General features: G+C 48.1%; 10 protein-coding genes across 13 annotated transcripts; 4 read left to right on the top strand and 6 right to left on the bottom strand.

Moving 5' to 3' along the window:
* The first annotated feature begins 51 nt into the window (after positions 1-51).
* E1B28_007927 (putative NRPS-like protein biosynthetic cluster) lies at positions 52-8,995 on the top strand. The gene is made up of 16 exons (XM_043152713.1): positions 52-286; positions 340-1,653; positions 1,711-1,852; positions 1,906-2,091; positions 2,144-2,528; positions 2,585-2,766; positions 2,831-3,693; positions 3,748-3,934; positions 3,989-4,036; positions 4,084-4,517; positions 4,567-4,904; positions 4,955-5,056; positions 5,119-5,378; positions 5,425-6,032; positions 6,090-6,184; positions 8,759-8,995. Exons 2-14 carry the CDS (start codon positions 930-932, stop codon positions 5,432-5,434), a joined length of 3,861 nt encoding a protein of 1,286 aa, XP_043010798.1. The 5' UTR covers positions 52-286; positions 340-929; the 3' UTR covers positions 5,435-6,032; positions 6,090-6,184; positions 8,759-8,995.
* Positions 7,119-7,722, bottom strand: E1B28_007928 (uncharacterized protein). Its single transcript, XM_043152712.1, has 5 exons — positions 7,693-7,722; positions 7,557-7,634; positions 7,406-7,499; positions 7,279-7,346; positions 7,119-7,229 (listed from the first exon to the last, which is right to left on the bottom strand). The coding sequence occupies exons 3-5, from the start codon at positions 7,455-7,457 to the stop codon at positions 7,188-7,190; spliced, it is 162 nt and encodes a 53-aa protein (XP_043010799.1). The 5' UTR covers positions 7,458-7,499; positions 7,557-7,634; positions 7,693-7,722; the 3' UTR covers positions 7,119-7,187.
* Positions 8,996-9,052: 57 nt separating the features above from the next.
* E1B28_007926 (uncharacterized protein) lies at positions 9,053-11,010 on the bottom strand (the record flags this gene model as incomplete). Its single annotated transcript, XM_043152711.1, has 13 exons — positions 9,053-9,229; positions 9,287-9,377; positions 9,433-9,477; positions 9,539-9,653; positions 9,712-9,751; positions 9,809-9,841; positions 9,898-10,138; positions 10,196-10,288; positions 10,349-10,400; positions 10,457-10,466; positions 10,524-10,670; positions 10,727-10,831; positions 10,892-11,010. The coding sequence occupies 13 exons, from the start codon at positions 11,008-11,010 to the stop codon at positions 9,163-9,165; spliced, it is 1,158 nt and encodes a 385-aa protein (XP_043010797.1). The 3' UTR covers positions 9,053-9,162.
* A 36-nt stretch (positions 11,011-11,046) lies between these two features.
* E1B28_007925 (uncharacterized protein) lies at positions 11,047-13,508 on the bottom strand. The gene is made up of 3 exons (XM_043152710.1): positions 13,333-13,508; positions 12,071-13,258; positions 11,047-12,019 (listed from the first exon to the last, which is right to left on the bottom strand). The coding sequence occupies exons 2-3, from the start codon at positions 12,938-12,940 to the stop codon at positions 11,225-11,227; spliced, it is 1,665 nt and encodes a 554-aa protein (XP_043010796.1). The 5' UTR covers positions 12,941-13,258; positions 13,333-13,508; the 3' UTR covers positions 11,047-11,224.
* A 115-nt stretch (positions 13,509-13,623) lies between these two features.
* Positions 13,624-14,934, top strand: E1B28_007924 (uncharacterized protein). The gene is made up of 3 exons (XM_043152709.1): positions 13,624-13,917; positions 13,975-14,700; positions 14,758-14,934. Exons 1-2 carry the CDS (start codon positions 13,755-13,757, stop codon positions 14,115-14,117), a joined length of 306 nt encoding a protein of 101 aa, XP_043010795.1. The 5' UTR covers positions 13,624-13,754; the 3' UTR covers positions 14,118-14,700; positions 14,758-14,934.
* A 627-nt stretch (positions 14,935-15,561) lies between these two features.
* On the top strand, positions 15,562-16,694 carry E1B28_007923 (uncharacterized protein). 2 transcript variants are annotated; one of them, XM_043152708.1, is made up of 6 exons: positions 15,562-15,621; positions 15,692-15,731; positions 15,807-15,927; positions 15,991-16,079; positions 16,133-16,246; positions 16,331-16,694. In XM_043152708.1, the coding sequence occupies exons 1-6, from the start codon at positions 15,591-15,593 to the stop codon at positions 16,590-16,592; spliced, it is 657 nt and encodes a 218-aa protein (XP_043010794.1). In that variant the 5' UTR covers positions 15,562-15,590; the 3' UTR covers positions 16,593-16,694. The 2 variants fall into 2 exon arrangements, with proteins under 2 accessions (XP_043010794.1, XP_043010793.1); XM_043152707.1 differs by having other exon boundaries at positions 15,562-15,927.
* On the bottom strand, positions 16,695-19,913 carry E1B28_007922 (uncharacterized protein). The gene is made up of 10 exons (XM_043152706.1): positions 19,795-19,913; positions 19,694-19,740; positions 19,574-19,640; positions 19,268-19,512; positions 19,076-19,204; positions 18,629-19,020; positions 18,328-18,576; positions 17,836-18,270; positions 17,178-17,773; positions 16,695-17,115 (listed from the first exon to the last, which is right to left on the bottom strand). Exons 1-10 carry the CDS (start codon positions 19,869-19,871, stop codon positions 16,875-16,877), a joined length of 2,478 nt encoding a protein of 825 aa, XP_043010792.1. The 5' UTR covers positions 19,872-19,913; the 3' UTR covers positions 16,695-16,874.
* A 180-nt stretch (positions 19,914-20,093) lies between these two features.
* E1B28_007921 (uncharacterized protein) lies at positions 20,094-21,152 on the bottom strand. Of its 3 annotated transcripts, XM_043152705.1 has the most exons (5): positions 20,984-21,152; positions 20,787-20,936; positions 20,631-20,733; positions 20,327-20,570; positions 20,094-20,281 (listed from the first exon to the last, which is right to left on the bottom strand). In XM_043152705.1, exons 1-5 carry the CDS (start codon positions 21,071-21,073, stop codon positions 20,161-20,163), a joined length of 708 nt encoding a protein of 235 aa, XP_043010791.1. In that variant the 5' UTR covers positions 21,074-21,152; the 3' UTR covers positions 20,094-20,160. The 3 variants fall into 3 exon arrangements, with proteins under 3 accessions (XP_043010791.1, XP_043010789.1, XP_043010790.1); XM_043152703.1 differs by having other exon boundaries at positions 20,094-20,570; XM_043152704.1 differs by having other exon boundaries at positions 20,787-21,139.
* E1B28_007920 (uncharacterized protein) lies at positions 21,152-24,755 on the top strand. Its single transcript, XM_043152702.1, has 8 exons — positions 21,152-21,356; positions 21,410-21,479; positions 21,528-21,973; positions 22,030-22,197; positions 22,262-22,621; positions 22,709-22,876; positions 22,932-23,027; positions 23,083-24,755. Exons 1-8 carry the CDS (start codon positions 21,180-21,182, stop codon positions 23,092-23,094), a joined length of 1,497 nt encoding a protein of 498 aa, XP_043010788.1. The 5' UTR covers positions 21,152-21,179; the 3' UTR covers positions 23,095-24,755.
* On the bottom strand, positions 23,116-24,755 carry E1B28_007919 (uncharacterized protein; the record flags this gene model as incomplete). Its single annotated transcript, XM_043152701.1, has 2 exons — positions 24,414-24,755; positions 23,116-24,330 (listed from the first exon to the last, which is right to left on the bottom strand). The coding sequence occupies exons 1-2, from the start codon at positions 24,474-24,476 to the stop codon at positions 23,116-23,118; spliced, it is 1,278 nt and encodes a 425-aa protein (XP_043010787.1). The 5' UTR covers positions 24,477-24,755.
* Positions 24,756-24,846: the final 91 nt, after the last annotated feature.

Genomic DNA, 24,846 nt, shown 5'->3' with positions numbered 1-24,846 from the left:
TATTCGCGTGGGGATCAATGGAAACGGAGTCCCGTGACAGCGTCACTTTCTGCTCTCACCTTGATGAACTTCCTAAAGTTACATGTTACCCCTACCTGATTCTTCGGGGAGCTTTGTTAGCTTCGTAGCACCTGACCGCGAGCAGTGTGACCCCATGTCTGTGCCAACTTCCTGAACAATTCAGATTACGGATACATTCAATGGACTGGAAAATGCTAGTATGTAGGAGAATGGGCGATAAACCTAGTGGCGCGGCCTTAGAGGATACATTGCTTGGGAGGATACTGTGAGTCATGGATACCTTTTCCCGTTGAAGAAACCAATTCATGCTGTAAAAAGACCGAAGGTTTATTCCACTGTGGGCCTCAGAGAGAAATCCAATAAAACACCCTGAAGGTGGTTTTTCCCCCATTGAATGTGGAAACACCTAGTGTTCCTGGTCCAACGACCAATCATTCTGAGCTGCAAGTTGCCCAAGACCCCCTCGCGTTTTAATCATTGAGATAAACTATTATTCAAACTTCCTCGCATTATTTACTTCATCATCTTCGAATGGTTTTCAGTGAACCCGCGCTCGGTCCGGTTCGATTCCCTCGATGGCTTCAAATCACCTCGTTTTGATCCACATCGTAATCTTTCCGTTGATTCACTACCCGCAGTCGCCAGAGTTCTCCGCAATACAGCTGGCTATTAGCACGGTCGCGAGCGTGTAAAAAGCTTAACAAGTCCAGGCCCACAGCAATTCTCAGGGCTTAAGGCCGCCTTTGGACGGACTTACCTTTTTCACCGCATGAACTCTATGCAACGTTCGTTTCTCAAGAATTGCGAAATGAACAGATAAATTACAGAGCGAAGGAGATGTTTGAACCGGTGGCACAGTTGATCTTCCTCAGAGCCCCGTGAGCGACCCTTCATTCATCCCTTCAGGGATGTCTATTCCGCTTGACTTCCTATGCCCATCGAAATCTTCAGGCGACGCTTCTCTGGGAGAGCTTCTGGCAGAACGTCTAGAGCGATCGCCACATGTTCGAACTCTGCTAGACTGCCTCTGCTCCACACATAGCCCTGCCATCTTTTCCTCCGATCCTTCGTTGCCTCCTCTGCTCCATGACGATATTCACTCGTTCATTCGTGGGTTCTCCATACCACTTTCTTCATCCAGTTCGCCTCTCGGACCCAATGATAGAGTGATCATCGCTTTACCTACCGGTCCGGTGAGTGCTGTGGCCCTCCTTGCGATAGCTACCTATCATACGTGCGCCCCTGTGAATGCAAGCTGCACCACTGCTGAGATCAGGGAGGACGCGCTAAGGTTGGGGATAAAGGCCATCGTGACGACCGAAGACTCAGTTCAACGTCTAGAGCTACGTCAGCTTCGAGAACAAATTGGGTGCGACGTGGTGATCCTCCATGACAGAGATTCCGGCCCTCCTGGATTATTCGATATGACCATCCTAGACGGGGGTGAAGTGGTCCGTCATGTGTCGCCCAAGCCGCCTTCTACTCCTCATGGACTTGACGACCAATCCCTAATTCTTCATACGTCTGGAACAAGCGGGAAGAAAAAGGTTGTCCCTTATACTCTCCGCTCGTTGCTTATAGGAACTATGGCGGTCGTCGTTTCTTGGGATTTGAGGCCTTGCGACGTGAACAGTCAGTTTTTAAGGTCTACCTCAATTCATGACTCATCAACTCACCACTTCCTTTTAGTGAATATGATGCCCCTGTTCCATGTCGGTGGTATTGTACGGAACCTTCTTGCTCCTATGTTGTCTGGTGGAAGCGCCATCATGTGCCCGGGGTTTGACGCGATAATGTTTTGGGATATAGCATCCAAGTTGAACTCGACCTGGTGAGTTCAGTTCCTAAAAATACCTTTTGTATATTCACAACAAGTTTCACCAGGTACTACGGTGCACCTACTATACACCATGCTATTTTAGCATCGCAGCCTGAGGAGATCCTTCCATCCCGCGATCTAAAGATACGAATGATATGTAACGCCGCAGGAGGCCTACTTCCGTCTCTCGCCGCAGAATTGAAACAAAGGTTCGAAGGTGCAGTCATCCTACCTTCATATGGGATGACAGAGTGAGCAAACTTGTTCCAAGTTTAGCCTCTGACTTATCTTTGCTATTCCTAGATGTATGCCTATCGCTTCCCCACCCACTACATATCAACTCGAGCGACCCGGTTGTTCGGGGGTGGCTTGTGGTCCATATTTATCGATAAGAGATCCTAAAAATATCGAGAACGAACTCCCGTCAGGAAACACGGGTGCCGTATGTGTTCGCGGCTACCCAACGTTCCGAGGTTACGAGGTTAGTCCCGATGTCAATGTTCCCCTTGATTCATCCGCGTTCTCGAGCGAGGGGTGGTTTGACACTGGAGACTGCGGTCATATGGATTCCGATGGGTACCTTTACATCACCGGTCGGTCGAAGGAGATCATCAACAAGGGAGGTGAAGTGGTTTCACCTTTCGAGATCGAGGAGGCCATTATAGCTACCGCCAAGGGACATGTAGAGGTATGGTTTTTGGGCAAGTCGACACTACCTTTCACTGACGAGTGTATTCGTATCAGGCGACGCTGGCGTTCTCAATTGCACACGATGTGCTTCAGGAAGCTATTGGCGTTGTGATCGTCCCAGTGGAAGGTCGTCAGCGCATCGGTCTTCCTCAGCTTCATGACCTTCTTGGAGAACATCTACATCCATCGAAATGGCCGCTCGTTGTGGTCTACATGGAGGATTTGCCGAAAAACAGGTGCCACCTCTTTCTATATCTACATCTTTCAATGTTGCTTATACTGTGTTACGTGTCCACGCAGTGCTGGGAAACCCCTTCGTATCAATCTAGCCACTCGTTTGGGGCTTCAGTGTTTTACGGACAATACTGTTCTACTCCGGAGACACTTCGAAGCTCTGGTTCCTTCCGCACAAGCGCCGCTTTCACAGGCTATTGAATGCCTAGCTGTATCTGTCGATCTTGATGCCATAGAGCATGAGCTTCTCAGTCTCGAAGGTGTGGAAGATGTGGCAGTTCGTTCTCGAACAGATGGTGCTCTAGAAGCCTTCCTGTTCGCCAAATCCCAGCCGGGATTGGATGCAGAATCGATTACGCGCTCCCTACACAATCTGGTACCCGGATATAGTTTGCCACAAATCCACCTAACATCCTCCCCACTGTCGAGGAATCCAGATGGCGCGTTTGCTTTCGACCGGATGGAACTCGCTGCCCTGCATCATCACGTCCGGATGTCGTTTCAGGAGACAATAGTGCGGGACATCGTCGCAGAAATATTGTCCATTGATGTCGGGATGATAACTCCGCAATCCGACTTTTTTTTGTTAGGTGGCAACTCACTATTACTCGGAAAATTATCCTACATCATTCGGAAGAAGACAAGGGTGACCGTACCTATAGCTGCTATGTTTACAAACCGCACGATTGCCGGTATCGCTTCGCTCATCGAAGCTGAAGAAATAGGTTGGACACCCGCGCCAACGATCGACGAGAAGGCGGGCACCACCAATGCGACGAACAGCGGTACTGACCTTAATCCAGAGTTCGTCATCTCATTGGAAGCCAATGTTGCGGGAAAGCGGGGTCGTGGACAACACCATCCTCTGGTTCTTCTCGTCCAATCGATTCCAATGATATTCTTCTATCCGTTGAAAAGCGCCCTCAGGTGTAAGCCCAGATTGTTCTCTACTCCATCGCTCCTCCACTCATGGTTTTCTTCAGGGACGTTTCTACTATTTATAATATCCCGCATGTCTTTATTTCGTCGCGGTGTCTTTTACGAGAAGATGGGGGTCCTTTTGTTCGCGATCGTAGTAGCCAGGCTTGCAACTCGACTCATCGCACCCCTCGGGGCGATTCTTTTCAAGTGGATTGTCATTGGGAAATATCGACCGGGGACTTACCGAATGTAAGAAGACTTGCCACCCCCTTTTCATGTATTCTTATCGAGATGAACCTTTAGGTGGTCGGGATACTATCTTCGATGGTGGATCGTGAACCAGAGTATTCTGTATGTTCACCGCAATCATTGTCGGGGCCTCTCTCATCTTTTATTAGATCGGCAGGGAAAGGCATCTTTGCCTCGCATCCCGTTCTCCAGACGTTGTACTACCGATTACTTGGGGCCCGGATCGGCCGGAATGTTTCTATAGATGGACATGCGCAACTAGGCGAGTTCGACCTTTTATCTTTTGGAGATGGCTGTCGGATCGACTCTGCCACTGTTCGGGGGTTCTGTGTCGAGAGGGAAGGCACCTTTCGGTTGGAACCCATCAAGATTGGCCGCGACGTTGTAATCAACACGTATACCTCGATATCTCCAGGTTCTGTTATCGCAGATAATACAACTTGGGGACCACATTCCTCCTCATTAGAGGAGCCTCTCTCAAGTTCCTATATTACCTATAATCGAACATTGTTACCAGAGCCGAAATGGCCGTTGAAGGTTTTTGTTGCATGGCCTGTAATCTTCTTGGTTAATTTCACCTCGTGTAGGTATTCTCTTTGTCTCGTGCTACTCTACTTACAACCTTGTTCCAGATCTCCCGTGGTTTGCTGTCGTATGGCTAATCATCTACCGAACAGATGCATTGAATGACGATTTTAATGCTCTACTCTCGGTCATTTACTGGTTCGCAGCACCTCAGCGCGTTCTATTTCACATAGTTGCAAGAGTCGTTCGAAAAACTGTTATTCCGATTCTACAAGTCTGCCTGGGAATAGCGGTCAAGCGGTTGCTTGGGTTAAACAAGGAGTGTGCTACAAAGGATGCATCTCAGATGTCGTTACTCAGAAGATTCATCAACTCCCGTCTACTCTCAAAGAAGAGGTTGAAGACTACCTTTGATATTGTTGGAACTCACTATGAGGTCGTTTCGGTAAGTTCGCAAGTCTGCGGCCGTACCACATCTTCTGACCAGTTTTCTAGGTCGTATACCGCCTCATGGGCGCAAAAGTGGGACAACGCGTTTACTGGCCTGGATCTGGTATCTATTGTTTGGACCCAGAACTTCTAGAAGTAGGGGATGACGTGAGTTTTTTCCCTCTTGCTGAATAGCGCCTTCTGCCTCCTCATGCCTGACCCGATTGCAGGTCATCTTTGGTTCTCGATCTCAATTCTTTACCACCGATACACTTGGTAGTGCAAAGATTACGATTGGAAACGGAGGTGAAAGTCGATCCAGCGAACCCGTCTACACCTTGAATCTTATTTTTCATGCCGCCAGCCATGATTGCGGACCGCGTTGTACTACTTCCTGGGACTCGTGTAGGCCACCGGGCGGTCATGGGTTCTGGAGCCTTAAGCAAAAGAAATACATCCTATGGAGACAATTCTGTCTGGATGGGAAATCGTAAGTTGATACTCTCCTTAGTGCTCAGTATCTCACTTCGACACAGACCAGGGTGAAGCTATTTGCTTCGACAATGGTTTTCTCGACAAGGGAGGAGACACGATCACTCCTTTCGGTCGCGCATTTTACGAACGAGAAGCAGAATATTTTGTCTTCCCATACTTCCTCGTCATACTGCTGAACGTGGTAGTGACTACTTGTTACGCGGGGTTCTGGTCTCTAGCGGGAGTCAGTGCAGCGCAAATCCTACAGCAACTCCAAACCCATCTCCCACAGATCAACTTTTTCGTTCTAAAATGGTATACTTTTGGCGTCTTATATGGACTTGTCGCTATCACCTTCGTGGTCGTCCTGAACATTCAGGTCATGATCACGCTTCTATGGGTTGTAATCACCAAATGGACCGTTATTGGCCGCCGCCGTCCTGGTCAATTTCACTGGGACAAGAGCACCTATTGTCAACGTTGGCAGCTTCATCTTACACTCAGTCGTCCGCTCTACAAAGGTTGTGGAAAATTTGGCCTATTGTCTTCCATTAACGGGACTGCATTTATCGTATGGTTCTACCGTGCCCTTGGAGCAAAGATCGGTCGAGACTGTGCAATCTTCCCCTCCGGGAGGTCGGGCTTGATAACAGAGCCTGACTTGGTAGAGGTATGTTTGCGGTGCTCCGAGTTTCACCCATGCGTACACCATCTGACCTGGATGCAGCTGGGAGACAACGTTTCTCTCGATTTTTGTTCCGTCGTCGCGCACCTCAATTCCAGAGGAAACTTTGAGCTGAATGGTCTCAGGATTGGGAACGAGTACGTTTCCTGAACCTATCTCGTTCGAAATTACTGCTGACGTTCAACTAGCTGCACGTTACGTTCAGGGTCGAGGCTACTCTCAGGGGCTTCAATGGAAGATAACAGTATGTTGTGTGAACATACATGCCTTCCTTCTGGGGAAGTTACAGACAATGGGGAAGTATACGTTGGCTGGCCGGCAAGGCGAATCGAAGGCGTCAAACAGGACACTGCTATAGACGACAGGGAAGGAAAGACTATGTAAGGAATGTTATTTACCGAGATGTACTATGTGGACTTTAGGGACTTTAGTCAATAACGTTAGGGTTTTGGCCTATACATGACCTGCTTGATGTCCTGTTTTTTGCCTCCAGAACTGCAAGCGAACACTCCGAAATCTAATTAAGCCAGTATCTATCATACAATCGTCCATCCGCGGTTTCGAGGTTTCCCAATTCCACACAATTCCTTCATTCAATTATACCCAGCTCCCTCGTTCGGGCTTTCGCAAACTGATCTTTGTATGAATTCCATATCCTACTCGCTGAGTTGAGCAATGCAAAATCACCTCCGAGATGTACATGAGACCCGGCGTATCGATGTATAACTTCTGTACTTCCATGACGTCTTATAATATCTGGGGTTTATTTTACATGTATGGGCTTGCCGACTGTTTGAGGAAGCAGATAAGATTGGCATCAGGGAAACCGATGAAAACGCCCTGTCGCCCAACGTCGAAAGCTGCTGAAGGAAGTACCATAGGTATTAGGGACAGTCCTGTTCCTTATCCCCGATCCGGCGACTCTCCGGCGATGCACCCTCTTCTTTTGGAATTCCACCACGCTTCTCGAGCTTGTGATAGACAAAGTAGAGAGCATTAGCTGGAGTCATCGAGGTAGACTGCCCTTCTTGGGCCTTTTCTCTTATTGAGTTGCCAGGTGAATGCAACCGACAGGTGGTGCCAAACAAGTCTTTACGAAAACGGTAACTACAATCGGGTAATATTTATTTAGAGTTTATATCAAGGGCAGGGTACCACGCCAATGACTGGGAAGGTACACAACTGAAAAAAATGTCAATTGAGTGCGACTAACAGATAACATGTTGCTCACGGGGGGAAAGATAAGATCATTCGTAGGGGTAGCATCCTCACTGGGTGGTAGACCCGCAGCCATCACCGCTACAGTAAGGAAGAGTTGAGAGTCAGTAAACGAATAGTAAAGAAAAAAACCGACGCACAAAGAGTACCACATGCAACGACAATGAGGAGAATTGAAGCTTTGAATTGCATCGTTGTCAATGTTTGAACGGTTGTTAAGAAAAGCTGGAAGTTCTGTAGTGGAGAAAAATGAGACCCTCAGCGGCCTTCCTTATATACCTCTCCTCCTACTTATTTTTCTAGGACAGACTTCTGACTTGGGAACGACCCAACTCCGCGAGTCCCGAATTATCCGATGATCATCTCATGCTCAGTAGCCAAGTTACACACACGTCGGATGATTTGGGACACTGGGATAAGCACTTACTATAGAACATTCAACAGAAAGAAGGCCAACCGAGTAAGCCTCATTTCCCATCCCCGGGCGAATCCCGAATGACCCGTGTTAGCCATTACCGAGTACAATGTACTCAAAGGACAGCGTTTTCATGATCAGTAAGTTTATGTATAGCGCTTGGAGGTGAATGGGATGGCCAGTGGATGATTCGGGTCTCACGGGGCTGGCAATGAGGCGGTCCTTGTAACCTTTTCTGTCTGGAAGATCAAGGGCTCTTCGGTAAGGATAGGTCACTTTTTTTTCACTGCCCAACTCTTAGAACCGAACGTTACTACTCATGCCAAGGCAGGAGTTCGACAGCTAACATAACGGCCTGATAGGACCCCCAAAAACGCTCTGGGAAACCGGGCTTACTTAGAAGCGTCGCACGGAATTCTCTCAGAAACGCGTATTATGGCTCGATTTCGGCTCGACCTCTCCTACCACGACCATCCATTCCTCCCCACTACCCTCATTTTCTTGCTCCCTTCCGTTCGTCCTGTCCGACAGCAATGTTATGAGCAAAAAAAAAAAGGTCAACTCCAGTCCCCCGGCGCGGCGTCCAGCTACTGCGGAAAGCATTCGAAGTGGTATAACTTGGCAGGTACGTCCTCCTATCTCCTCATATTTCTTTCGTTATTTAACCATTCCCTCTGTAATAATCAGAAATTTCTCGCTATCCTACAACCAGTGTAGATTGATGTGGTGTTCGTGCTCGTTGTTTTGGGTTGAAATTGAACTGTGGGTGGGGTTGCCATTCCGTCTCTCCCTTGCCCATTGTCATTGAATTCTCTTTCGACTCAACTTATGCTCGGTGAAGATATGAAATGTAGAACTCCCTTAAGACCGCGCGACAACACCTTTAGGCAGGATCCACGCGTACTCCATCTGACATCGTCCTTTGGATGCAGTTGGGAGACAACGTTTCTCTCGATTTTTGTTCCCTCGTCGCACACCTCAATTCCAGAGGAAACTTTGAGTTGAATGGTCTCAGGGTTGGGAACGAGTACGTTTACTGAACCTATCTCGTTCGGAATTACTGCTGACGTTCAACTAGCTGCACGTTACGTTCAGGGTCGAGGCTACTCTCAGGGGCTTCAATGGAAGATAACAGTATGTTGTGTGAACATACATGCCTTCCTTCTGGGGAGGTTGCGGACAATGGGGAAGTATACGTTGGCTGGCCGGCAAGGCGAATCGAAAGCGTCAAACAGGACACTATTATAAACGACAGCGAAGGAAAGACTATGTAAAGGAATGCTATTTACCGAGGTGTACTATGTGGACTTTACGGACTTTAGTCAATAACGTTAGGCCTATACATGGCCTGCTTGATCAAACGCCATGTCCCGTTTTTACCTCCGGAACTGCAAGCGAACACTCCGAAATCTAATTAAGCCAGTATCTATCATACAATTGTCCATCCGCGGTTTCGAGGTTTCCCAATCCCACATAATCCCTTCATTCAATGATACTCAACTCCCTCGTCCGGGCTTTCGCAAACTGATCTTTGTACGAATTCCATATCCTACTCACTGAGTTGAGCAATGCGAAATCACCTCCGAGATTGTGAGACCCGGCTTACCTCGTCAACTCATCGATGTATAACTTCTGTACTTCCATGACGTCTTCTATCTGGGGTTTATCCGATTGTTTTACATGTATGGGCTTGCCGACTGTTTGAGGAAGTAGATAAGAATGGCATCACGGAAACCGATAAAAACCATGTACCAACTACTACGATCTGTCTTCTGTACGGTAACAAACCAAGATTGTCTGTTAAATGAATAAGCCATGCGAGGAAGTTTTTTTGCTACATTATTTCGAAAATACGCACAGTTCAACAAGCCTCGCCCATGGAAAAGTGGTAACGTCCATCCGAACACAGCCTGAAACTTTTTCTGGATAGCATACACTGTCGTTCCTTTCTCATTATGCATCTGTTCATATATCTGGCGAATTGAAACTTCAACATCCGGGGAAAATCTGGTAAGAGATCGAACGTCTCACGTCATTCTCTCCAAACGAGAACACAGGAACGAGGTCAGCCCTGAATCCACGAGTTTGTTAGAGACTTTCTTCGCGATAAAAAGCTTGGATGCCTAACCCTTGTTGAATTGCGACTTTGATGAACCCAAGTCTAGCCCCAATCAAATAGCGTCAGCATATACTGTGAATAAGGAATCAATTACATACCGTTTGCGAAGCGTAAGATCCGCCGTTCCTGGTCGTGCACTCAAGCTCTCCGCAGCCCCTCCAACAACGATGGTGATAGCTGATCCAGGTCCAGCTTTCAAGATATTATTACAGGAAGACTTCGAAACACTGCATATTCCCATCGCAAGAAGGATGTCCCGGTATATGGGCATTTTGAAGTTACTCGCGAGCGTCAATAGGTGCGGTTTGATTCCAGGAAAGGCGGTGGAGAAACCAGTAGCTGTGAGATTTGGAATGAATTGCGTTGCTTTCGTCTCATTACTCCGCATTTACACACCTTCCGTGGCAAATGTAGTGAGTGCTCCCCTGATAATCCGAGTTTCAGAGTGGGCGTGCTGTGTGAGTAAAGCGACGTACATTCCAATGATTCCTGGACGACAAAGGGCTCATTAATGGTGAACTCAAGTTCGGAAGAGGCTTGTCTTCTCACCGTGAGGATGATATCCAAAAACATAAGGACGATCCGCGGGAAGGTCAGCTTCCTAGGAAATTTGTTTGTTATTCCGTGCCTTCGAATACCGAGAAACGTTTAGCCAACCTTCAAGACTCTGCCAGATAGTATAATCAGCATCATAAAAAGTGATTGGAGAAGATAATCCACGCACGATGCTGGATAATAATCCGCAAAATACCTCCAAAAGCTCAATTTACGAAACCATGGACTCGTTCGTCCACCTTTCTCCGGACTCTGGTCAATCCACCGAACCCAGATGAAGTATATTGTAAGAAACGGCCAAAGAGGTGGAAGTGACCTTTCAAGCCAGATAACGATTAAGATTCAAAAAAGAAGTTCGTACGAAATACCCACCAGAGCAAAAGATAGAGAACTAGCGTCAGAGCGATCAATGTCGACCAAACTGCAACAGCCAGCGTCTGCAATCTTCTTTTTCGTGGTATACCGACTGGGACGAAGCTGTATGGTTTTGTCAAATTGGGAGACTAAGGGGCGGCCGTGAGTTGGAGGAAAACGAACTCTATGTTGGCGTGTAATGAATCGGTTATCGGTTTGAGAGGCGTGAGGGCAGAAAGGCGTTCCTTCAAGGACGTTGCTGATAATGAACGAGACGAAGTGGTGAGCTTCGACCGTTCCATTGGGCTTTATGAGGCGAGGGAATGATCGTGATGTCGGCGAAGACAGAGAGGTCTTTGACCGGCTTGATCGGTTGTAAATGCCGGAACGCGCTCGTGATACAATTTCTTTTACACTCGGTAAGCTAAAAGTACGCTACATGTACAAACAGAGGCATAGAAGATCATGTATTTATCGGGGGGCATCATGCAAGGAGACCATGCTGGCACTCAAGCATTAGCGACTATCCTCGGACCCATTCAAAGCCGTTTCGTACTGTTGAGGTGCGCCGGTATGCACTGAGAACGAAGAATAGGCTGTTTGCGACGAATGTCCTCTGCTTTGATCCGCAGATGCAGAGGAATAATAAGAGCGGGGATTTGCTAGGGCCAGGCTGTTCATCGAACTTGGAGGTACCGCGAATGGCGACGGAGGTGGTGGTAAAGCAGTACACCCACGAGGAAGAGTAAGACCCGGAGGCAGACTTGAATAAAATGCACTTTCTTGATAAGACATCGATGAATTTGAGTTCTCAGTCCATACAGGATAATCATGTTGATTTCTGGGCGGATTTTCATAGGAATATGGCGGTGAACCACCTGTTGGATCATAAAGGAGGACAGGACCAGACATCTCTCCCGATAGGGCGGGCGAATTCAAGTCCGACATTGACCTCTCCATTCCACGTCGTGAAGTAATAGGCTGAGCCCTGAAAGTCCTATCGCTGGATCCCGAAACCGTAGTAGCGGAAGGGCTAGCCTGACTCTGAGTGATCGAAGGGGCAGGGGTAAAATATCCGCTCTCCTCTTGTTGCATCTCTTCCTCTCCGGATACATCTGCATCTGCGTCTGCATCTTCGTCCCTATCGCTTTTGACCGCTTCCGACATTCGCTTCCTCCTGCGTCTCTGCCCTCGTCTACTCCCTTCCATATCATTAAAATCCAGCTCCCAATAGCCTCCCCTGTTCATCTGATCACGATCGCGTATCGGCACAAATACATGCCTATTGGAGAGCATATGCCGGATAGAGCTCTACCCAGGGCATCAATAAGCACAAAATCATAAAAACAACTTATCACGAACCTTCCACTTCTTGGGATCCGGATGGTCTCGATAGAACGCAAAACGTTGGGCAATAGCAACATAGATTTCCTGCAATGTCAACCGCTTTCGTGGACTCTGCCAAATCGCAATTTGCGCAAGTGTATTGTAGCTTTGGTGAGGCTTCATCCCTGGTGGTGGATCTGCAAGTGAGCGCAGGGTAAGAGGAACCCCACTTGGGAGGTTGTGTGTATTCCTCAAAATCCTCTCCGCCTCAGCAATGCCAATATCCTGGAAGCCAACGACGGCCCAAGAACTGCCTGAACGACGACGAGAGGAAGACGGAGTCGGTGAGGAACTCGATGAGAAAGATGGAGAGTCGCCTCTACTTGTAATTGTAAGGGTTCGTACAGGATCCTGACGAGTAACCACAGACGCAGATCTGCTGCCCGGAACATGGTGATAGCCAGAATAAGGGCTCGAGTGAGTGGCGTAACAGTTCTGGGCATCGGACGGTAAATATTCTCCGGTAACATGGTGTTGCGAAATGCCTTCTCGATGTGGATACCAAGGTAAACTGGATGGATCCTGATACTGCTGTTGTGTTGCATCTGCAGGAATGGGTGAATAAAAATCCCGACTGCTCGAGTGAGGTTGGGGTTTCATGGCCACGTCGGTGGTGTGCGAGGGGTAGGGGATTCGGAATTTTTCTTCTCCATCATCGAGTTTGAGTTGACCAAAACCCGAGGATGGATCTGTACTCTTGCGAAACCTATGGTTACGGCCAATTTTGATGCAGGAGAGTGCATGTAAATGAAGGGGCCAAAGCGAGTCAGTCAGCACAATATTCACAGTAGGACACACAAGGATGACGCACAGTCCCTGATACATCCCGTTATCCTTTATGTCCATCTCCCAAACTATAACTAGGTGTTCGGGTTGAAGGCTGGAGCGCGAATTTGATAGCACTGAAAGGGAGATTTCCACCCTCAAGGCGTTTGATGTCGTTCGGGTTTATGTCTCTCGCCCTCGCGAGTATGTTTCTTTTGACGTGTTTGGGTCATCCTGCCTAGATATTTGTCGAGCGATCGTCTCTCCTCCCCGAAAAACGCTGCAGAAAAGAGACCCGATTCTGACGGTATAATAACCTTTCTCGCCCTTATACCCGTGTATGGCTCTGATTGAGGTATGGCATACGTGGGTCCCATCATCAATATACCACCTACACTCCTATATCGAGACCCAAGGTTAGTGAATAATAACTCAGCATAAAAGAAAGTGGATGGGGACACCCTAGTACATACAGCAGTCTAGCAGTCCTATCGAACTGCGACGCATTTGGCTGTGGATATCGCTGTCTCCAGCATTCGGTGCCGGTTCAACCGATGTTGCCTGCATCGAATCGAAAGAGACCTCCAGCTGTTTCGAACTGACGAGGCCAGAGTGAATGCTCAGAAGGACCAACGAAGAGAAAACGAACTCAGGCTCGTATTCCACTGCATGTAACCTTTGTTGACCGTTCCCTGGCGGGGACCCACGGGATCTGTGGGTGCAATCAGGTGCGCCAAGTGGACCCACAGCGCGTTAACCGAACCGCACCTTCAAAATCAACTACGAAAATCCTCTGGAACGACTCCTGCGAAACTCGTGTGTATTGGGTAGAGGATACACAAACGCCACCAACTTACCCTCGCAAGATCGCGGTAGAAATGTAGCGACCCCCAAAATGTCTGATTCTTATCCACATCGGGAACTTCCTGCAACTACCAACAGCTGGTACTACGAAGAATGGAGTGGTGGGCGGAATGTCTGGCCGGGATGGATTCGAGTTCTATGTTCCTCCGCAATCAATGGGCGTAAACCATTCACACTAGGTTGGACTCACAGAGGCAAGCGCTCTCAACCCCACATCCATACACGACTTTAGAGATTCACTTCGTTGATAGTTTTCTGGACAGTCATCTGTTTGAGACGGGATGATAATGTATCGACATGTCAAAGGGTCATCTTCTCTGGCTACCTGCACGTAGACACGGCATTTGTCAAGCAAGCGGCCGTTCTAATGGTGGTGTTTCAGACTTTGGCTTAGCTGGGGTCGGTTTTATGAACTCACCTTCGCAAACGTGCCCTGCAGTCCTAGCATGGCGTCCTTCGCACTGTATTCCAGCCTCAACCAACGTCCAACTCGTCAAGAAAGCAGATAGTGTCAAGGAACCTGGTCCCAGAAAACCTTGAACTTCCGGACAGAGCAAACGCCATATCCAGCGTCAAGACGGTGTCGCTCGAATCGGGTTCCCTCACTGGCTGCAAGATCTTGGGACTATCTTCAGTAAGCCTGCAGAGATACGTTTCAATGGTATTGAACTAGTTTCAACAGTGCAGAAGGTCGAAGCGTGTCTTGCAACGCATAGGTTAGGTGCCTTCTCGCTCGAATTTCTACAGCCACACACCGTTTTTAATTGTCCAAACCATATCATAAAGCACGCCAATCCTGTAGATTCCTGTAGGTTTGACGAACGACGATGGGGCCAGCGTGACGGTTGCGGGCAAGTTGTTTGCGGCTTCTTTTTTTCTCACCATCTTCCCGTCCTGTTGCTCAGTTTGACAACAATTGATTCTCAAAGCTTAGCGTTAGACTTGTATAAAGAAGGGCTACATACAGGGTCGCGGTCGTACGTTACACTTTTTTTTGTTTTCTTGATTTTTTCACTGACTGGTCTGCTGGTTAGTTGCCGGAAACAGCAAATCTCTACAATATCCGCACGTCCCAACGCTACTGTCCGTCTGGCTCATAGGTCCTTCTGGTTGTTCAAAGGTCTCAGATCGAATAGGAGACAGGGTCGAGTTGTACGATAATGCTCGGCATGTCACAGGTCGTAGTCTGAAATACAAGCTAACTCTCCATAGCATCAAGTCTGAACCCCCCACTTTTCTCAAGGATAATGAGCGACAAATTGTTGAACACTTAGTAGCTCTCCCAAGTTTCCCAAACCTGTGCAGGCCAGCCACCGCACGACTATGAACAACACCCTCGATACGACACTCAATGAACGCCCCGATCTATTGATCATGGAGTTTTGCCATCTTGCACAATCACTAACACAAGCATTTCTCGGACAAAAAAATGCTGTTTGGACTATCTTTCCAATTTGTATACACGGTAACTTTTCCCTTGCCGCTCGAGGAATACGCCTTGAACTTTCCGTCACTTACTACATCTTTCCCTGCATTCCGTTAGAAATTTCAATACCGAGTCACCTACATGAGCCTACGTGATGATTCCACGCCGCCACGATCAGTGGCTGAAAGCAGTTCTCCGTTGAAGACATGCCAGTTGTCCGCGATCTACCTCTCAACATCGCGTTACACAAATATCTTACACAAATATCTTTTCTCAGCACTACCGTCTTTTCCTTTTTTAAATTCTACTCTATATCTCTTCCCGCTCTTCGAGTTTCTATAGACGTTTTGAGACTCCATCCGAAGCCGCGGCCTAGGCCGTCCCATGACTCAAGAGGAATTATCAAGCAAGTGATACATATCTCTGCTCAATACCACGATCATGTCCAACCACAAACTCCCTTCACCCGAAGGTCAGTCTACCTTCTACCTTCTTCCCTCCCCTCTACTGATATAATTTGATACAATTCAACCGCTTACGAGGTATCCTCACCGATGACCCAAGAAGCTGGGATGAAGCCTGGTTCGTTCCCCCTCCATTCCCTAACACCATCGGAGTCTCGATATCGATAACTACTTACCTCTACCACTCAAAAAGGAAACAAAACGCTACACCCTGGGATGGCGGCGACATGCAACCATCACTAAAAGACCTCATCGAATCAAAAGAGCTCGATTTACCTGAAAACGGTAGAGCTCTCGTTCCAGGCTGCGGAGCGGTAAAAGCATTTTCACACTCCTGTTCCTAACACATCTAGTTGACCAGAATTTTACAAAAAAAGGGATACGATGCCATATTTCTAGGTGGATCTCTCGGTTACGACGTTGTCGGTTTGGACATATCCCCTGCAGCACTCGAAACTGCTCAAAGGTATGCGCACGTACAACCTCCCACAGAGCCGGCTTAAACTTCTTCCCCCCCAGAAACCTAACCTCATCCGGCCTCCAAACCTCCAAAGTCCACTTCAAAGCATCCGACTTCTTCACTCTCGACCCTACCGAAGAAAAAGACAAATTTGATCTCATCTATGATTACACGTTCGCATTTTATTTAACACCTCCCTCCCTCCTTCTCTCTAACGACCTTTATTTCACACACACACACACACCGTGACACAACAGCTTCTTCGTCGCCATCCCCCCATCCCTCCGCCCAAAATGGGGTTCCCAAATGTCCAAACTACTCAAACCAAAAGGTCACCTCATCACACTCGTTTATCCTATCCTCCCCTACACCGAAACAGGCCCACCATTCTACGTACGACCAGAACATTACCCTGAGGTTCTCGGAGAAGGATGGGAGAAGGTTATCGATCGTGTGCCAGATAATAGCGTCGAAACCCATATCGGCAAGGAGAGACTCGTTGTCTGGCGGAAATTATGAACTTGGGGGTTCTTACTATTGGTTCATGATGATGGGATACCCGCACCATTCATTGCGCAATCGCAGCCCTCACGGTGTAATCCCGTTTTTTTCACTCCCGAATAGTTATGTATATAGGTAATAGGAAACCTGTTATTATTAAGTATACACCTCATGATTCGATTCGTGAAAGAAAAAGGGGGGTGGGGAAAAAAATCTACAAGATCGGTAAAAAAAAAAAACAGCGAGGGAACGACGATCAGGTCAACATTTTGTGTGTGGTGTGGTGCATAACCCTCTCGCTCAAGCGTACAAATCATCATCTCCAGCATCATCAGCGAACCCAGTGTTCGCACTCGGAGCCGCAGTCGTCCCACCTCCACCACTCCCAGCACCAGGTGCAACACCATCTGATTCCGGGAACTTGAAGTTGTTACCAAATCCACGAGACTGTTGCAAATTCTGTGAAAACATCTCGTAACGACGAATGTCCTGGTCCGACACGGAACGACGAGCATATCTCATAGCTTCCTCAAAGTGATCTCTATCAAATAGGAGGGGAGTGTCAGTAAAAAAAAGATAACAAATAAAGGCCAAAACACGAACTTTGTAATCTCAGGAACAGGATCCTCCTCCTCCTCTTCCTCCACTTTCATCTTCGAATCCCCATCCTCCTCTTCTTCCTTATCCTGTTTCTCCCTAGCACGTTTTATATCAGCCTCAATCGACTCCCGAATCGCCAATTTAGCAGCCCTCTGACATATCTCCGCAAGATCAGCACCAGAGAACCCATGGGTATTCTTCGAAAGGAACGTAAGATCGACATCTTTCGCTACAGGTGACTTCTTGAGCTGCGCCCTCAAAATAGACAACCGAGATGCTTCATCAGGTAAAGGAATGTAAATCAGCTGATCGAGACGACCAGGTCGAAGGAGTGCAGAATCAATTTGATCAGGTCGGTTGGTCGCTCCAATAATGAACACGTTCTTCTTAGCGTTCATACCGTCCATCTCGGTCAGGATCTGATTAAGCACTCGATCTCCTGCTCCTCCTCCATCACCAGAGGAACCACCACGGGCTTTGGCGATAGAATCTAACTCGTCAAAGAACATCACACAGGGTGCTGCAGCACGAGCCTTGTCGAAAACATCTCGGACGTTGGCTTCAGATTCACCAAACCACATGGTGAGCAGTTCAGGACCCTGGAGGTCGCAGGAAACTATGAGCGGCCATTAAAGCAAGATATAAGATAGGGCTGACATACCTTGATACTAATAAAGTTGGCATTACACTCATTGGCAATAGCCTTCGCCAACAGTGTCTTACCAGTACCAGGAGGACCGTAAAACAAGACACCCTTTGAAGGCGACATTCCATACTTGAGGAATTTCTCGGGGTGGTCGACGGGGTACTGCACAGTCTCTTGCAACTCCAGCTTGACCTTGTCGAGACCACCGATGTCGTCCCAAGTGGTAGTAGGAACTTCGACAACAGTCTCCCGCAACGCAGAAGGATTCGACACGCCCAATGCGAACCTAAAGTTATCCATGGTGACACCGAGCGAGTCCAAGACCTCAGCGTCAATCGTGTCTTCGTCGAGGTCGATGAGATCCATCTTTTCACGGATTTGCTGCATGGCAGCTTCCGAGCACAACGAGGCGACATCGGAACCAACATAACCATGGGTATCGGCAGCAATCTACGGTTAAAAACTTGAGCAGAAAGGACAAGAATGCAGTTCAACAGCAGAACGAACCTGTTCGAGATCGACATCTTCGCCGAGCTTCATGTTCTTGGTGTGGATACGGAGAATCTCAAGACGACCAGTAGGATCGGGGATACCAATGTCAACTTCTCTGTCGAATCGACCGAAACGTCTGAGAGCCGGGTCAATGGAGTTGGGTCGGTTGGTGGCAGCCATGACGACAACGTTTGAACGAGCTTTAAGACCGTCCATGAGGGTGAGCAATTGTGAAACCACACGACGTTCAACTTCTCCGTTGGTCTGAAAAGTTCTGATAAATGAATCGCGGAAAACACCATGAAATAGAACGCACCTTTTCACGTTTCGGCGCAATGGAATCGATTTCATCAATAAAGATGATAGCAGGCGAGTTCTTCTCCGCCTCCTCGAATGCCTTTCGGAGATTACTTTCACTCTCTCCCGCCATCTTACTCATGATTTCTGGACCGTTGATGAGGAAAAAGAAGGCACCCGTCTCATTCGCGACGGCCCGCGCCATGAGAGTTTTACCAGTTCCTGGGGGGCCGAACATTAGGATACCACGCGGAGGCCTGATGCCGATAGATTTGAAAAGCTGTGGATGGCGAAGAGGGAGCTCGACAAGTTCACGGATTTGAGCCATCTGTTTCCGGCAGCCACCGATGTCATCGTATCCAACGTCGTTGAGGTTAGCTTCTTCATCCTCCCTCTTGACTGGGTCTCCCTCTACACAAAATGTCAGCCTTGGATAGCTGAGTCAAAATTTAGTTCAAGTACACACCGGTGTGAATAACAGTGTCTTGAGCCACGATACAGAATTCGGCGGGATCGGTTTCGATGACTTTGAATTCTACTGTTCGCATTCCACCGCGAACGAGGAAGGTATCGCCCTTACGGACGGGTCGGTAAGCTGAAAAAGAAAAAGAAAATTGAGTCAGAACTTGATTGATACACGAAAAGAGATGCCACACACCCTCGAGGAAGTAAGGCTTGAGGTAGACATCGAACAAGTTGCCGCTCAAGCCCTCTACGGAATCGTCGAAAGGAAGGACATGAACCCGCTTGCCGTACTTGATGTCGGGACAAGCATGGACATTGACGACATCGCCGAGCTTCACTCGCAAGTTGTTACGAGCCACTTTGTTCATCTGGATTTTGCCTTCATCGACACTATCGTCACTTAGGCAAATAAGGACGGTATCTCGTCTCTTCTTGCCGCTGGATTGAGCATCATCAATCCAATGTAACTTTTGAAAAAGCGCCTTTAAAAGAGACGCACCGAATGATAATCGTATCCCCACGGAAAAGCTCCAAAATTTCCATTGTGGCAGGGTTCATTGTTGCAACTGGATTCCAACGTTAAGATCTAGCAGAGTACACCATCCAGAACATGACTCACCAGAGTTGTCCTCGTTGGTAGCTTCATCTACGACCAAACGATTGGGCCTGCAGGACTGTGAATATGCAGCCTCTTGAGAAGTTCGGAGATGAAAGACTCACGATTTCTTCGGCCGTAAAATGGCTGTCGAGATATCGTTGGGACCTGGCTGCGGTGGTGCCCCACTAGGATCTGCCATTGTAGAAGGTAAAAGGTAAACTGGGAGCGATCGAGCTGGACGCTCAAATTTAAGAAGGAGAAAGGGGACGCGCGTCCTCCGTGCTCTGCGAGAAGCTGACAAATCCTCGTGGGAACATTCCGGAACGTTCTGCGGACACGTCTCCGTCACTCCGTGACTCGTCCGAGTGTCCCGAAGCGTCGATTTTCAGGAGTATATAATGAATGTCACACAAGCGACGTCTGTCACTTTCAACGTGTATTCGTGTGCCTTCTCTTCAGTAACCGACGATACTAAGGTATTTTACTGGTTACATTTCTTCGTCCTCAAGATCCAGTTCGAGAACCGGATAATCTCCTGTTTTTACTTTCTCAGGTCGAACGAATGCGCCATAATTGGGTCTGCAAGTGAAATACCGTTCGCCTTGGACGCTACAATCACATCAGCTAGCGCTCAAAGTCCAAGAAGCCACTCACGATCCATCATTCTTTCCAAAAGGTTCGTCATATTCGACGCCTACCCATAGACCCCCTCCAGATCCAAATTTTGTCTGTCCCACGAATCGCACTGTCCCTCGTTTACTCAGCCCGGCCTCAGTGGATTCTACTTCGCATCGTGAATCCAATGGTATGTTCGCCTCAGGTACTTTGTGCACAGTGGCTTCTTCCTTCGGAGCGAACCGTCCGACTTTGTTGCGCTGTTTATACGCCAAGACACTGTCTAGACACAGAATGTGATGAATACTGTGATGAATGACAAGCTAAATTCTGCGAAAAGTACCTTGTCGTTGGGCATATGCCTCATCACTCATTTCAAACTTTTCAACTTGTGATACGTCCGTCAATTGTCCAGTAAAGCTCGCGGATGGATTGAGATCCTCTACCTATAAGATTTATCAAACATGAGTGTACTCAAAACAGTTTCCCGGAAGCTCACTTTTAGAACTTGAAGATCTTTTGGCCCATAAAACCCAAGCATCTTTGAATCATCCGTCAATCGTGCGATAACCTTATCGTCATGCTCAGAATTAAGAAGAGAAATAGACTGGTTCGCAGTTGGAATTCCCGTCATAAACTCCAGTTTGGACTACCATCTTGTTGAGTGAATGGGATGCTGATCTATGCAAGCACTACCTTGAGTTGCTCGACAGTGATGTGAGGATCAAGTCGCCGTTCAGATCGAGTCGCAGGGGAGACAACAAAGAGATTCAATGTGCTCGACATCGCGACGCTTGAAGAGGACGATGGTGGTGGTAACGACAGAGCGACGCGAAACTCCGCTACAGCTCCGCCCACAGAAATCTGACGTAGGGACCTACAACCACCCACAATGTTACCCTACGACGTACTGCTCCATCTACTTGCTTTCTCCGACACTAGACAGCTGCTTTACCTCTCCCTTGTTAATCGCGAATTCAACTCTGCAGCTTCAAAACTGCTCTACTCGAATGTGACATTATCGCCTCATTTTTCAAGTCAAGAGCACGATAGCAATGGATTGCCATCTGTATGCCATTTGTTTCATGAATTATATCAGACATATCGACCTTTTTTTTTGAGTGTCCATCGCAATTCATTTCAGCTCTTTCACCAACATACGCAACATTGGTCAGGGAATTGAGAGTTGGTGGTGAGTCAAAATTTCCTGAAACGGGGATAAAGCTCAACAATCAAGTAGGCTTTTTATCAAAAGCGGAACCTCCCAGAAACAAGTTATACAGTGTATTACAAGAAGCACTAACGCTCTTTACGAACGTGCAATCAGTAACTTTCTTACCAAAATGTTGGCCCGACAATCTTTTCAGGGAACCTTTGAATTTACTCCAGAGTTGTCGCTCTTTGAAACGGCTTGCAGTGAATGCATCTTGTTTCGATGATGAACTGGCATCAGCTTTGGCAATCTCACCCGCAGACAATCCCTCATCACTATCCAGCATCGCTGAAGACGACGGAGAAGACGACAGAGAAGATCTTCCAGCACCTCTTTCCAAAGCTGAAATCTTAGGCAGAACTACAGGTCTGACGACGCTCACTCTCAGCAATCCCACAAGGAAGATTCTTCAAGTCTTGATCCCGTACTGGCTAAGCAGCCTTTCGGACATGCTACTCGAACTTCACCTATTGGTATGTTCTGTCCTTTCGGTTTCCCCTTCTTCCCGACCTCATTTCATGAATCTCAGCACAACTGCGGATCAATCACTCCAGGCGTACTGAGCTCTGCTCTTCCTCACTTGCAGTCTTTACGTGCTCTTAGCATCGGCCTATCATATTCACTCACAGATCACGACATCTTCACATCGCTCGCCCAACTACCCTGTTTGCAAACTTTAGCTCTCAACTACTACCCGGTTGGTTTACTCTTTTAATCCCTTATACCCCTCTCTAAGCGTATATCCCACTCCACCCACCCAGCAAAACACCTCTCCACCCCGCTTCCCCGCACTTCTCGCACTCAAGTCTTTCACCGCCCATTACCCTCGTCCAGAAACACGTAAAGACAGCGACCGTCTCGTAAAATGGGTTAGGAAAGCTATCCGTCATTCTCCAATAGAAATCCTATCCCTCGTGGAAGACTTCCCCCCCCTCGAACACCGCCCGGGTCCCAATCCCAATTTCGACGGGCTCATTGACCATCTGGTCTCGATACACGCGAAGAGGTTGAGGATTCTGGATCTTCGCTCGTGCTTTGTAGGACATCGTGCTTTGGAGAGGTTGTGTTTGAGTTGTGAGAAATTAGATTCTGTGCGGGTGGCTGGAGGGCGTGAAATCCTGGTAAGCCCTGTTCCCCACCCAAATTATTGCAAGCTGAATAAATGGTGACTTCATGTTGATGGGCGATCCTGATCCTGATCCCGTTAGCCCACCTTCATCGAATCTGCATCCAATATGTCTTCCTTGCACAGTGTATCCTTCAGAATTCGCAAGTTCAAAGTATTTGACGAGGTTATTGACGATGAACTCGTTGCGAAGATTATGAAGAGTTCTCCGATGCTGCGGGTGATAGTCCTGAATAACCAAAGATGGGAGGTATGTGGCCGAGCGGTTGTCGTCGAAAACACGGAAACTGATATTTGCTTGTCAGGGTTCATGGTCGCACACGGAAGATGGGGATATACAACTCGTGGTAAACCTCGATAAAGGCTATCTGCGTACCAATGACGATTCAATGTTCCACGAGGTAAGTATCGTTCTTAATCGTTGACGTTTTTGGTGTACGTAACTAACGAGATTAGAAGGAACTATAAAAGAAATAAATTATCGACTGTTCACTGTCTCAATACCCACTTCGCCATACCTCTCGGTATAGCCCAACGCACGAACCCACTGAAACCTCCTTCTTGATCATGAGTTCTTTTATCCGCGTTCTTAGAACCACGTTCTCCCCCAGACCCCTCTGCACCATCAACCCTCGACTGCCTTCGAAGAAAATAAGGTAGCGGAAACACCAAAGACCGTTTGGGACGAGGAGGTCTACGACCAGGCTTTCTAGCTTTAATCTCCCTTTGACGTGCACGGAAAACTTGAACCAAACCAGGCTTGGTGGGGTTCAAAGGAGGCTTTCGAGATACCCGTTTAAATTCTTCGAATAACATGCGTTTTAACAACTTTCGATCCGTCCGTGTCATTTCGGATGTATCGAAGGGGGAAATATCATTTGCGCGGATTAGGACTGTAGACTCTTCTGTTGGTGGTGGTCGCTTTCGTTTTCGGGAAGGAGGTTCTTTGTACCCACCGGGTTGGAGGAATACATTAGGAAGAGGGATGAAATCGGTTTGAGTGAGAGGTGCGAGTGGTGCGAGTGGTGCGTTGCCGCCGAATGGGTTTGTAAAGACAGGAAGACTCATGTCTGGGTATCCGATGGGTTTGGGTAGGTCGGAGAGGTCGCTATACGTAGAATCCGAGTCTTCTGAGAATCGGGAACGAAGTTTTAGTGGGTCGTCTTCGGAATCTCTTCGATCGGCGCGATCGCAGGTCGGTGTCGGTGTCGGTGTCGGTGTCTGCGGGGTTTCGTCTCCAACGTGAATGTCAGGTGTACATCCCAACGTTCCCCCACTCGTCTCGTTTGGCTGTCCGTTTCCAACCCCTTCTCCCAACATATGGTTCCAGTCCTCTCCAGCACTGCTACCCAGTTGGTTTCCTCTCTCCTCCTCCTCCTTTATCCTCAGCTCCTCCATCCACATCCCAACCTGTTCCTCGTCTTTCACCCCCCCAGCGTCGGACAAAGTCCCCGTTTGTTGACCCGGGTTGCAATTGGCAGCTGCTACCACTGGCACTGGCACATTCGTGTAGTCTGTGAATGGCTTAGTGGCAGTACCGTGACCGCCACGGTTAATTCTCGTCGGCTCCTCGTGTTTCTGCGCCGACTTGGAGGGGATGGAGATGATGGGCATGTGGAGACCTGAAGAACGCAGTAGTGGCGTAGTTGAACTCGTTGCATTGGCAGTCCCTGCGTAGAAAGCTGACCGCCGTTTCAGTGGAATCTATTTATTGTAAAAACGTATAAGCGATGGATGCGGGGACGGTTATGGATGGATGTATGGATGTATGGATGTATGGTACTCACGTTCTTTTCGTATCTGGTGTTGTGAGAGTTGGCGTTTGCGTTTGCGGTTGCGTTTGAAGTCATCGTCTGTTAAAATGCGAGTGTTGGAAAGGAAAGGGTGGGGAACCAGAGCGAGCTGGCCATGGGCTGGGCTTTTAAACTCCCCCTCCCCCTCATACACGGAAACAATGCCCCAATCGCATTGTGCCTGGACCGCAACAATCAAATGTGGCACCTCCAAATTTGGCGGATGCGGGCGAAGGTCTATGCTTTGGCCTGTGGCACCTCGCTGTGGCCTTTCTTCCCTTCATTGTTTTACATAAATTATTATTCGGTTGATATTGCCATCGACTATGATCTGCGCACGCTTCAACTTGACAATGACCGGTTGCCATTTCCCAGGTTGCAATTGCATGGACAGTCAACGGTGCTGCTGTTATTCCGATTTTTCATT

This window comes from Marasmius oreades, chromosome 4 (genome assembly GCF_018924745.1).
Source record: "Marasmius oreades isolate 03SP1 chromosome 4, whole genome shotgun sequence".
NCBI classification, from domain to species: Eukaryota; Fungi; Basidiomycota; class Agaricomycetes; order Agaricales; family Marasmiaceae; genus Marasmius; species Marasmius oreades.
The sequence above is the reverse complement of the archived record's forward strand: the minus strand, read 5'-3'. Positions and strand labels throughout refer to the sequence as shown.